At 42.2% G+C, this 12,340-nt stretch overlaps 1 protein-coding gene across 2 annotated transcripts in view; it reads left to right on the top strand.

Moving 5' to 3' along the window:
* Positions 1-9,147, top strand: part of SLITRK3 (SLIT and NTRK-like family, member 3) — a 9,782-nt gene extending 635 nt beyond the window's left edge. The window contains exons 1-2 of one of the 2 annotated variants that reach the window (XM_012655340.1): positions 241-857; positions 5,641-9,126. In XM_012655340.1, the coding sequence (XP_012510794.1) occupies positions 5,659-8,601 (2,943 nt within the window). In that variant the 5' untranslated portion in view covers positions 241-857; positions 5,641-5,658 and the 3' untranslated portion in view covers positions 8,602-9,126. Of the gene's footprint in view, positions 1-240; positions 858-5,640 lie in introns of those variants that run through there. The other variant, XM_012655341.1, reaches the window with a different exon arrangement.
* Positions 9,148-12,340: the final 3,193 nt, after the last annotated feature.

Raw genomic sequence — 12,340 nt, forward strand, 5'->3', positions numbered from 1 at the left:
CTCCCCCACCTTCCCCCGCTCGGGAAGTGAGGGCGCTTGAATGGTGAGCTGTCAGGGGACTCGCTCTCTGCCAAAAGGACCGTTCACCTTCGTGCTTTGCCTGGGATCTCCCAAACCCAAGCGGAATTTGGTGTGTACAGCCATACTGTTGTATTTGTATCTTCCGTCCCTGGTTCCTTCTCCCCCTCCCCGCCCCCCCTTTCGCCGTCTGACCAATGCTGGGATCTGGGATCCAGTCGCCCCCTTCCTGCCTCCTTTCCGCCTCTCTCTACCCTTTTCTCCTCTCATCCGCACACCACTCGCCCCCACTCCCACCCACCCAAAGGGCAGAGAGTAAAGACACCCGGGAAGACAAGGGCTAGTTCCATCTGCTCGGATGGAAGGAGGCCTCGGGCAGGGATTGCCCTGCGAGTGACAACCTTTCCAGAAGAGAGAAAGAGAGAAATTCAGAGACTGAGCTCGGGCTCTCGGGAACAGCGAAGCTCGACACTGAATAGAGAGCACCGAGATTTTAAATCAAAGGGACACAGTCCTGGGACACTCGAGCTGCCTGCCTGCCATCGAAGGCGTCTGGAGCTGCGGTCATGAGCTCGCTGTCACTGGCATCGCCGTGCTAGGTGCGCGCCCGACTCTTCCCTTAGTATGCAGCGACCATTTCCCTGCAAGTCTCAAAGGTGGAAACATTTGAAAGGATTACAAGCGTGATTTGGTAGCCTTTTGAAAGTTGGTGGCCACGAGAGGAGAAGCTACAAGGGTACAGTGTGATGGATACAATTCAGCCTCCCAGAGAGTTTGCCCCTCCCGCTGGGAAGCCCCTCGGAGCAAACCTCGGAGATCGTGAGCGCTCTGCACCATAGGTACTAGCCGCCATCCTTTCCTTTCCTACTTTGCCTAATTGAAACCAGTATTTCTCGCATGCAGGATGCGCATTGTAGAGTACATAGACTTGGGCCGCGGTGGCTTCCTTACGCTCACAGGTGCTAGCGGTTTGTTGGATTTTGAACTGGATCGGTTAGGTATAAGGACAACCGTGAAAGGAAGGGTACTGGAGAATAACATACCCCCTTTCTCTGGGGGAGGAAATCTTAACTCCAACAAATAGGCCAGGTGGTTGAGTGAAGTACTCCTTCCCCAGTGGATATCTCGCTAGTTTTGCAAGAGGCAGAAGGAAAATAGCTTGGGCTTTTAATAATTTTCCTTTTCTAAACAGACTCATTGTGCGTTTCGCCTGCCTGGCGACAGCTAATTACAAAAGGATCTCTAGAAGGCTCAAAGCTCTTCAGAAAATGAATGATGCAGCATTTTAATTATTTATTATAGGGGATATCATTTTGCTTCCATATTGGAATATTTATCTTAGATCTGGAGAGATTAGCGGGCTCTAAGATCCAGCAATGGGGGGAGGGAGATGAAAGGGGTACTGTGGGGAGAAAGGGCTTCTTGTCCTCCTTCTGGACAAACAAATGGTTCCCGGTGCTTCCAGCAGGACTCGGAAAAAACCGGGGCCCCATGGCCCTCCATCCTCTAACTTTTTGAGCCCTTCCTATCCCTTAGACATGCTATCCTGAGGTAAAGGAAAGGAAAAGAGTGAAATGGGCTTCAGGACACAGCCACAGTCCAGAACTGAGGGGGCTGTAGTTCAAGAGAGAACAGAGACTTGATTGTAGAGACGACTCTTTACCGTCACCGGGAAGCTCAAAGCAGCCTCCTGGGGTACCCATGGATGCCAACACATCATGGATTCCGATAAGATCCCTGAAGCAGTTACCGCCTCTGCACGTTGGGTGCCGAAGGTGCTGGGCGGGGGCTGCGGGTAGGGGTGTTGGCAGCTGGGGAGGGAAATAGAATTGCTGTGTTTCTAAGCTCGGGCTACTGGTGTTGGTTTGCTTCATGGCTGCGACCTATGGGAGAAATAGGGTGGGTCTGGAATATTAAGGGCGTAAAATGTTAGAGAATTCTGCCCGCCTGCCTGCTTACTTAGTCTGATTGCTGTTTCCAATCTTAGATACTGTGGGGCGGTGGACACATAAACGGTCATTGAAATGCACAATATTATGCAAATAGCCTATGACTTAACTTTTAAGGAACGTTTTGTTGAGTTCTGTCGGTTGAGTTACCTATTTTAGAGTGGTAAGAAATTGACACATAAGCAGTGCTTTTCTTTAAAATTTGGTTTTGTAAAGAGTGCTTTAAGGGAAAGCCATCTCTATCTACCAACTTTGAGCCCTTGGGCAACTGAGGTTCAGTTTAGTTCTTCAGAGACCAGAAAGTCCCTCCCTTCCCCCTTCCTTGTGAGTTGGTAACAGGATTGGTGTGTGTGTTTGGGGGTGGGGGGTGGCGCGCATCCATGACACACAAGTTCCCGCTAACTAGAGTCCCTTGCTGTGCACTTGGTTTTCCCCAGTTTCCTCACTAAGCTGCATTTCCTCCCAGCAGGCAGGGCTGTAGAACTGTCAGTTCAGCCTTTAAAATTTTTCCTTAGAGGATTCCTGTGAACTATGATGGTTGCCTCTCTACAATGCAATATTTTCCTTCGATCATTCCCACTACTCCCTATCCCCTTCTCAAAAATATCACGGAAAAAATTTGAATTAAAAAAAAAAAGAAAAAGAGAGAAAGAAAAGAATCCAAATCCTTAAATTCGTTCCCTCTCCCTGCGAGCTCTTTCCCGGTGGAAGAACGTTAGATATACCATTGTTATCCAAATGGTCTGTATCTCCTTCGAGAGAACTGGCTTGTCTCTGTTTTTAAAAATGTAGAAGAACATACATGGCTGTTGAATCCAGGGGAAATCGAAGCTTTTGAGCTGCAGCACAACAAAAGAATTCCTGGTGCAAAAGGATCGAAGCAAAACGCAGAAGAAACTCGGTCCAACTCTCTTAGGCTGCCTGAGCTCTTATTTGGGACACCTAGGCAGAATCAGCCGGATTAAGCTCTCCTGCTTTGGGAACTCGGATTTCCCGCTTATCCCCGTCTTTGCAGGAAATGGCTGTGCTGTGAGAAGGATAATTTCGAGGGATAGTCTCACTTTTCAAACCATCTGCACTACAGAGAGGAGCTGTGGGAACTAGAGGAGCAAACCATCCCTGAGAGTTAAAAAAAAGAAAAAAGAAGAAGAAAAAGAAAAAGAAGGAGAAGAAGAAAAGGAAGAGAGAGAGAGAGAGAGAGAGAGAGAGAGAGAGAGAGAGAGAGAGAGAGAAAGGAACATGCTTACCCCTCCCTATCTCCACCTTCCCCACCAAAGAAAGGTTTCCCCTAGGTTGGTCTTCTCTCTTCTTATCTTTTCTTATCTTGCCAATTTGTCACTTCAACCCCTCTACTTCATTTCCCTTCCCTTACACACAAACACACACACACACACATACACACACACACACACACACACACACACGCACACACGCACACACAGTATAGTCAGATCTCCCTAGTCCTCACTCCCAACCCCAAGCTAAGCGCGTTTTCCTTCTTGGGGTTCGTTTTCATGACGTGATAAAGCGGATCCAGGGCTATAGCACTTATTTTTTTTTAAAAAAGCCAGCGCGACCGGGAGAAGTCCGAGATGCTACACCGTGATTGAGCTTTGCTTCCTCCCTGCCTTCCTCCCGCCCTTCCTCCCAGTGCCCAATGATGTGCAGCGGGCACCCAGCGAGATCAGCCACCGCGCCGGCAGCAGCAGCGGAGCTGGGAGCCTGCTGCAGCCCCTTCTCCTCCCTCCTCTGCTGAGTGTGCCAAGTGGCAGTTCTGCATCCTAAAGAAGCCCCATTGAAGAGTCCATTGCATTCCCTGCACGTCTTAAGCTTGCTCTTTTTCCTCTAAATCTCCCCCCACCCCAACTCCCTTTATCCCCTTTTGCTTCAGTTTCAGCAAAGGGAAGGGAGGGAGAGGGAAAGAGAAAGAAAATCCTTAAGCTCAAGCTTTTTTTCCCTTTTTCTTTTCAATGTCCCATGCTTAAAAAAAAAAATAAAAATCTGCAAAATAGGTAAGTCCAAGACATCTGGAGCTTTTTTTTTTTTTTTTTTGCCTAAACCTCAGCGACTGAAAAACAAGAAAAACATTTAAGAAAAGGAAATGGTGAAGAAAAAAGAACTTAAGTAGATTTAATATTTTATAAGGGAGACAGGGAAGACTGATACTGCAATATAGCCTTTGCTCACTCTCTCTCTCTCTTTCATTTAATTGTTTTTAAAAATCGAGTATTGCATGCCCAAGGCAGATTTCTCTTTGCTTTCTCATGATTTCTCCTTTCCTTACAGCTGTGTACATTACATACAAGTTGAATGTGAGGATTTATTCGGTTTACTTTCTCTATAAATTATATATTGTGTTTTAAGTTAGAGGGTTGATGAAATTTTTTTTTTGCTGTATGATATGTGTGGGAAGAAAAATATATGTTAAAACATTTTATTGATTAAAATAAGCCATTTAATTTTGATTGATATTTCAGTGACTCAGGAAGGATGATCTAATAAAACTGCATTATTATCATTTATTCATGTTAACATTTTCATATATTGATGATACTAGGCAAAAAAAGACAGCCATAGAGGAAGGCTCTGTATGTTATTAGAACACTGTGCTACATTTGTTTCCTCTGATTGGAAAAGAATGATGTCTTTTTTTGAAATATATTTTTTGTGATAGATCATTTATCAGCATGTAAGAATAGAGGTTCCCACTCTCTCTTGGCTTTAACTACTCACTTCTCCTTTAACCAGCCACCTGCTTTTCCAGCTTTTTACAGGGTTCCTCAGTTGATCTAGAAGGCACAGACACACATTCCAAACTAAGCTCTGCAAGTGTTTTAATTCAAACACTCCCAGATTCAGCATCCTTTAGCTGTCACTATCTTTAGCACTGACAACTGCATGGAAATGTTATTTAGAAGGGCTAATCGCTCCTAAATGCTTGAAATAATCAAATGATACAAATATGAAGAGGTTATTTAATTAAAGGAGATGTCAATAATCTGTGCTTGGGTAAAAGGGGTGGGGGGTATAAAGTGTTACTGACTATACACTGTAATTAAGCATGTTTTGATCATTTCTTAAAAGAAATCTTAAGCTTTCCTAAGGTGTGAATCATCTTACACATCTCCACACCTTACATTAGGCATTGGGCTCATACTTTATGATACCCTTTAATCTAACAACTTTGGGGTATGTCATGTCTTTTTAATAGTTGAAACCTACGATTTGAAGAACATATTTTTCCCAGAGATCCAATCAGATTTATAATGGGCATCTTTGATGTCAATGTGAGTTTTAACAGGCAAACAGGTGTAATGGCCAAATTATTGCCATTATTACTGAATCTGCCCATGCCTAAAAGGCAGCACTTTATACCAGTTCCGTTGTTTGCTATAAGAAGCAATGTGGGCTGCTTTTGTTCATGTGAACTGCCATTTACCAAGTATGGCTTGGTTCAGGAAAATGTCAATGCATGGTTCAATATCTCTGAGTCTCCTAAGTTTAAAATATAGGACACATTCTAAACATTAAGCATGTTACTAGCTCATTTTGAGTGTCAGTTCAACGATCGCTGAAGTTTTTATATCGCTCTTAAAAAGCTCACATGTAGGAGTCAATTAAAATAGTACATATGACTAAAAGCTAAAAATCTGCATTTTTATTTCTGTTGCAGTTTTGTAATCAACCACGAATGATGAAACCTTCCATAGCTGAGATGCTTCACAGAGGGAGGATGTTGTGGATAATTCTTCTAAGCACAATTGCTCTAGGATGGACTACCCCAATTCCTCTGATAGAGGACTCGGAGGAAATAGATGAGCCCTGTTTTGATCCATGCTACTGTGAAGTTAAAGAAAGTCTCTTTCATATACATTGTGACAGTAAAGGATTTACAAATATTAGTCAGATTACCGAGTTCTGGTCAAGACCTTTTAAACTGTATCTGCAGAGGAATTCTATGAGGAAATTATACACCAACAGTTTTCTTCATTTGAATAATGCCGTGTCTATTAACCTTGGGAACAATGCATTGCAGGACATTCAAACAGGAGCTTTCAATGGTCTTAAGATTTTAAAGAGGCTATATCTACATGAGAACAAACTAGATGTCTTCAGAAATGACACCTTCCTTGGTTTGGAAAGTTTGGAATATCTGCAGGCAGATTACAATGTCATTAAACGTATTGAGAGTGGGGCATTTCGAAACCTAAGTAAATTGAGAGTTCTGATTTTAAATGATAATCTCATCCCCATGCTTCCAACAAATTTATTTAAGGCTGTCTCTTTAACTCATTTGGACCTACGTGGAAACAGGTTAAAGGTTCTTTTTTACCGAGGAATGCTAGATCACATTGGCAGAAGCCTGATGGAGCTCCAGCTGGAAGAAAATCCCTGGAACTGTACGTGTGAGATTGTACAACTGAAGAGTTGGCTGGAACGCATTCCTTACACTGCCCTCGTGGGAGACATCACTTGTGAGACTCCTTTCCACTTCCACGGAAAGGACCTGCGAGAAATCAGGAAGACAGAACTCTGTCCCTTACTATCTGACTCTGAGGTGGAAGCTAGTTTGGGGATTCCCCATTTGCCATCAAGCAAGGAGAATGCATGGCCAACTAAGCCTTCCTCAATGTTGTCCTCTGTGCATTTTACTGCTTCTTCTGTTGAATACAAGTCCTCAAATAAACAGCCTAAGCCCACCAAACAGCCCCGAACACCAAGGCCACCCTCCACATCCCAAGCTTTATATCCTGGTCCAAACCAACCTCCCATTGCTCCTTATCAAACCAGACCACCAATTCCCATTATATGCCCTACGGGGTGTACCTGTAATTTGCACATCAATGACCTTGGCTTGACTGTCAACTGCAAAGAGAGAGGATTTAATAACATTTCTGAACTTCTTCCAAGGCCACTGAATGCCAAGAAACTATATCTGAGTAGCAATCTGATTCAGAAAATATATCGTTCTGATTTTTGGAATTTTTCTTCCTTGGATCTCTTGCATCTGGGGAACAATCGTATTTCCTATGTCCAGGATGGGGCCTTCATCAACCTACCCAACTTAAAGAGCCTTTTCCTTAATGGCAATGATATAGAGAAGCTGACACCGGGCATGTTCCGAGGCCTACAAAGTTTGCACTACTTGTATTTTGAGTTCAATGTCATCCGGGAGATCCAGCCTGCAGCCTTCAGCCTCATGCCCAACCTGAAGCTGCTATTCCTCAACAATAACTTGCTGAGGACCCTGCCAACAGATGCCTTTGCAGGCACATCCCTGGCCAGGCTCAACTTGAGGAAGAACTACTTCCTGTACCTTCCTGTGGCTGGTGTCCTGGAACACTTGAATGCCATTGTCCAGATAGACCTCAATGAGAATCCTTGGGACTGTACGTGTGACCTGGTCCCCTTCAAACAGTGGATCGAAACCATCAGCTCGGTTAGTGTGGTAGGTGACGTGCTTTGCAGAAGCCCTGAGAACCTCACCCACCGTGACATACGCACTATTGAGCTGGAAGTTCTTTGTCCAGAGATGCTTCACACTGTACCAGCTGGAGCATCCCCGGCCCAGCCTGGAGATTCTCACCTTGTTGGGGGACCAACAAGCGCATCACCTTATGAGTTCTCTCCTCCCGGGGGCCCTGTGCCACTTTCTGTATTGATTCTCAGCCTTCTGGTTCTGTTTTTTTCAGCTGTCTTTGTTGCTGCAGGCCTCTTTGCCTATGTGCTCCGACGGCGTCGGAAGAAGCTGCCCTTTAGAAGCAAGCGACAGGAAGGTGTGGACCTTACTGGCATTCAGATGCAGTGCCACCGGCTGTTTGAGGATGGTGGAGGCGGTGGCAGTGGAAGTGGGGGTGGAGGTCGGCCAGCTCTTTCCTCCCCAGAGAAGGCCCCTCCTGTAGGTCACGTGTATGAGTACATCCCCCACCCGGTTACCCAGATGTGCAACAACCCCATCTACAAGCCTCGCGAGGAGGAGGAGGCAGCTGTTTCATCAGTCCAGGAAGCAGGGAGTGCAGAACGTGGGGGTCCTGGGACACAACCACCAGGAATGGGTGAGGTTCTCCTAGGAAGTGAGCAGTTTGCTGAGACACCCAAGGAGAACCACAGCAACTACCGGACCTTGCTGGAAAAAGAGAAGGAGTGGGCCCTGGCAGTATCAAGCTCCCAGCTCAACACCATAGTGACAGTGAATCACCATCACCCTCACCCTCACCACCCAGCAGCTGGTGGGGTTTCAGGGGTAGTTGGGGGAACTGGGGGAGACTTGGCAGGGTTCCGCCACCATGAGAAGAATGGTGGGGTGGTGCTGTTTCCTCCTGGGGGAGGCTGTGGTGGTGGCAGTACGCTACTAGACCGAGAGCGGCCGCAGCCCGTCCCCTGCACAGTGGGATTTGTGGACTGTCTCTATGGCACAGTGCCCAAATTAAAGGAACTGCACGTCCACCCTCCTGGCATGCAATACCCAGACTTACAGCAAGATGCCAGGCTCAAAGAAACCCTTCTCTTCTCAGCTGGAAAGGGCTTCGCAGACCACCAAACCCAAAAAAGTGATTACCTCGAGTTAAGGGCCAAACTTCAAACCAAGCCGGATTACCTCGAAGTCCTGGAGAAGACGACATATAGGTTCTAACAGAAGGAAGAAAACATATTAGTGCTTTTTTTTCCAAAAAAAAAGGAAAATAAAACAAATATATCCCTTGCTCTCTTTACACTTGTCCTGGTAACTCCATCCTCACAATCTTCCCTGCCCTGAACAGAACTGAAGCCGCATGATAACTAGAGAATACAGATGTATGCTCTCCTTTCTCAGATGTGATTTGGAGGAAGGGCCATACTCAGATCATTAATCAATGAAGTGCCTTCGCAGACTTTTGCCAGCAAATGTTATCATTATTTTTTTATACTGAAACTTGAGACTTTGACTGTGCCATGTATACGGTATACTGGGGATCATTGTATTGATCCTAATTAAGTAAAATTCAATGTGTCTTTTATTTTCAGTAACTTTTTTTTTAGTTGTAGTTTTGTTTGAAAGGGAGGCGGGGGAAATGACATTTGTGGCTTTCTTTCCTCTTCCCACCATGGCACAGATTCTGTACATGTATTAACAATGCAGTTTGCTGCATGCCTGGAAACTGCAAGATGGGGAGGGAGGGGTGGGTCTTGCTCGAATGTTCTCACTCTCTCTCACTCACTCGCTTGTCTCTCGCACACATACCCATATGCAAACCACAAATCTGCACACAGTAGGGTCCCTAAACCTGCAATCTCTTCCCGCTGGTGCAGGTACACACACACATACACACACACACACATGCACGGGCGTGCAGACACAACTCCACACACACCACTCCCATTCAACCCAATCTGCTTAGTTCGTGTTTGATTCATTTCTCTCCATAGTTCCACATACCCTCACCCCTAGTGTACAGCTCATAGATCTCTCTGCCACCCTGGGAAAAGTCACATTCTAGGCTGGATCCTACTGAAGAGGAGACCTGGTGGTTTAACAGCCGAAGGAAGACACACACCTAGGGATGAGCACCCTCTTTGTGACACTTCATCCAGAAGCCAAGATTTTTTGGAGAACATCTGCACTTTCTTATATATATATATATATATAAAATATTAAAAAAATAAAAAAGCAACTGGGTATATATCACTAACAGCTTTTTAGGAAGCACTTTTAATGTTTTCTCTCTCACACACAAAGATTCAAAAGAAATGTGCATATATTTATTCTGTAATTTCAGTGATTATAAATTGTAAAGGTAATGTTTAATCATTGTATAGTGATTATGCGTCTGGTATAGCTTTCCTAATAAAAGGTTTTTGAAAAACATAATACATTATATATAGAGGATACAAAGCTTGAACCTTAAACTCCAGCTATGCCATGCCTTTTGTGCTCCCATTAAAAAAGATAATTTCTTTTACTTGTTATACAGAAAGCTAATTTATTAACAAGTTTGATGCACTGTGATGTTGATAAATCTTATAACCCACCACCCCCATCCCATACCAGGATATGATTGGGACTTAAAATTTGATTTGTGTTTCATTTCTTTTTCTTGGATTATAAATTTCTAACTTAGTACCCAATGATGCACTGTTTCCTAGGCATGATGCAACGGGGAGCAAGCAAAGTAACTAGATTGCTAAGAAGTACAGGATCCATTAGGAGAAGGAGATCAAGAATCCACACATCTTAAGATAGTCAATGACATAAGGAAAAAGGAAAGTAAAATTGCTATTGTTTTAGATAAAATATGCACTAAAATTATTCAGACACACCCCCACACACCCAATCAAAATCAAAGGCCTTGGGGCCAATGTGACCTTCAGAATCCTGTTATTGTAAAAGCTGTCACTATTATATTTGGCTACTGTTTTCCAGCCACTTATTTCAACTGGCTCCAGTAATGCTTGAACTAAGACAGAGGATGCGGAAAGAATTTTTCTTTTTCCGTATGACATTAAAATGATGTTGCGAAATTAACCTGACAATAATCCAAGTAAAGATCCATTTACATGTGAGTGAAACCAAAGAGAATTGGATTTTTAAGGTGCCGGTATTGTGTTTGTGGAGGAAACTGACAAAAAAAAAACCTGAGAGCTTTGGGGCAGGCGCTTATCTAATTAGGCCAGTAGAGGGCAGCAGAGCTCCAGCGATCCACAGACCCACTAACTGCAGAATTGTGCAGGGAGTCCAGTGTTCCCCGCCAGTGTTTCCTCAAGCTACCCTTAGTGAAAATTATCATTACGTGTTGAATGTAATTCATCACAAGTCACTGATGCCTTACATCACATTTTTTCCATAGAAAGAGAATGAGTCTAGCAGCTTCTAAAGCAGTGTGACAGATATAACACTAAGGCATTGTGCTGAAAAAAAAAGCCCCATGAATGTCTAGAACATATTTATATATCTCTTGATTAATTATATAGAAATATCAGCATAGATGTGCATACAAATTAAAAACACAAGCATATCAATATAAAATGCAATTTTTCAGGGCTTTCTTGCATTTGACATGTTGTATCTATAACTTTTGTCCTCACTTATTTGAAATGTATTTTGGAATTATTTTAGAAGGAGAAAGTCCATGAATATGATTCACTATCTCTCTATGTATAATATCTAAATGAAGCTGTTCTTATGCAAAAGAGTCAGGCTCACTATTAAATAGGTATAATTGTTCTTCTTTTGTTTTATTTTTTTTACATATATATTTTTTACCTTCCCATAAGTCACCTTTTTTCTAGTTATCTCACGTTCCTTATTCTTTCTAATCATCTCTCCCTCCTTCACCAAATTATTTTTTTAGGTACAGAAAGCCAATATTACGCCTTAAGTATTTTAAAACTCAATTTATGGAGTCCTTCTAAATTAATTTATCATACTTAATATTCCTCCTAACCAAATACTTTGGTGAATATTAGAATACATATACATAGTAAAAACTCAAAGTGCAAAGCTAGATACTGATAATAATAATTTCCTTAATGACCATGCAGTCATTCATGATGTGGCGTATTATACAAATCAGGTTAAAGTACTATCTCAAAAGACTGTGGTGCTTTTGACATTTGAAAATGAGTTTCCATAAACCATATCAAATTATAATATAACTTGATAATTATAATGTTTGTTTTATTAAATACAGAAAGTCAGACTGTCTTGTCTTAAATATAATCAGTAATTTCACCCTTGAATAAGGAATACATTTATTTATTTAGTGAAAATAAATTTATATGAGAATGGAATTTCATATTCAAGGGTTTTTTTTTTTTTTTCTTTTATAAGGTTTTCTACCCCCAGGCTAGGACATTCACTTTAGCTGTGCATTAAAATTACCTAAGTTAGCTTTAATTTATAATACCAGATATGTTTTCATAAAGTACCATAAGTACTATGATTAGGATCTGTTTTATGTTTTTGGTAAGGTAAAATGTTTATTTTTAAGAAAAAGATCACTAATTCATTTCACAGTCATAGTCAAGTTGACTGAATCAGACTCAGATCTGATAGATATTTGCTATTACTCATTGTTATTTTTATAATTAATTACAGTAATAATATTTGGAAATAATAAAAACATTGTAATTTCCCTTAAACTGTGAGATGGTTAGTGGAAAATAATTGAAAATGATCTATAAGTTTAATTCAATAATAGTTTTATTAATAACACGTTCTGCATCATATATGGTATTATTCATGTGGATGTTTTTATATTTTTATTCAGAAAGTGATATTATTTCATCTAATTGCAAACTATTTAAAAAATAAGAATAATGAACCCCACAATTTCAATAAAAGTTCAGAGAGAAAGAATCACAAGAAAAGTTTAATGACTCAGCTTGAAAAGTTT

Source organism: Propithecus coquereli, unplaced genomic scaffold, assembly GCF_000956105.1.
Source record: "Propithecus coquereli isolate 6110/MARCELLA unplaced genomic scaffold, Pcoq_1.0 Scaffold472, whole genome shotgun sequence".
Taxonomy (NCBI): domain Eukaryota; kingdom Metazoa; phylum Chordata; class Mammalia; order Primates; family Indriidae; genus Propithecus; species Propithecus coquereli.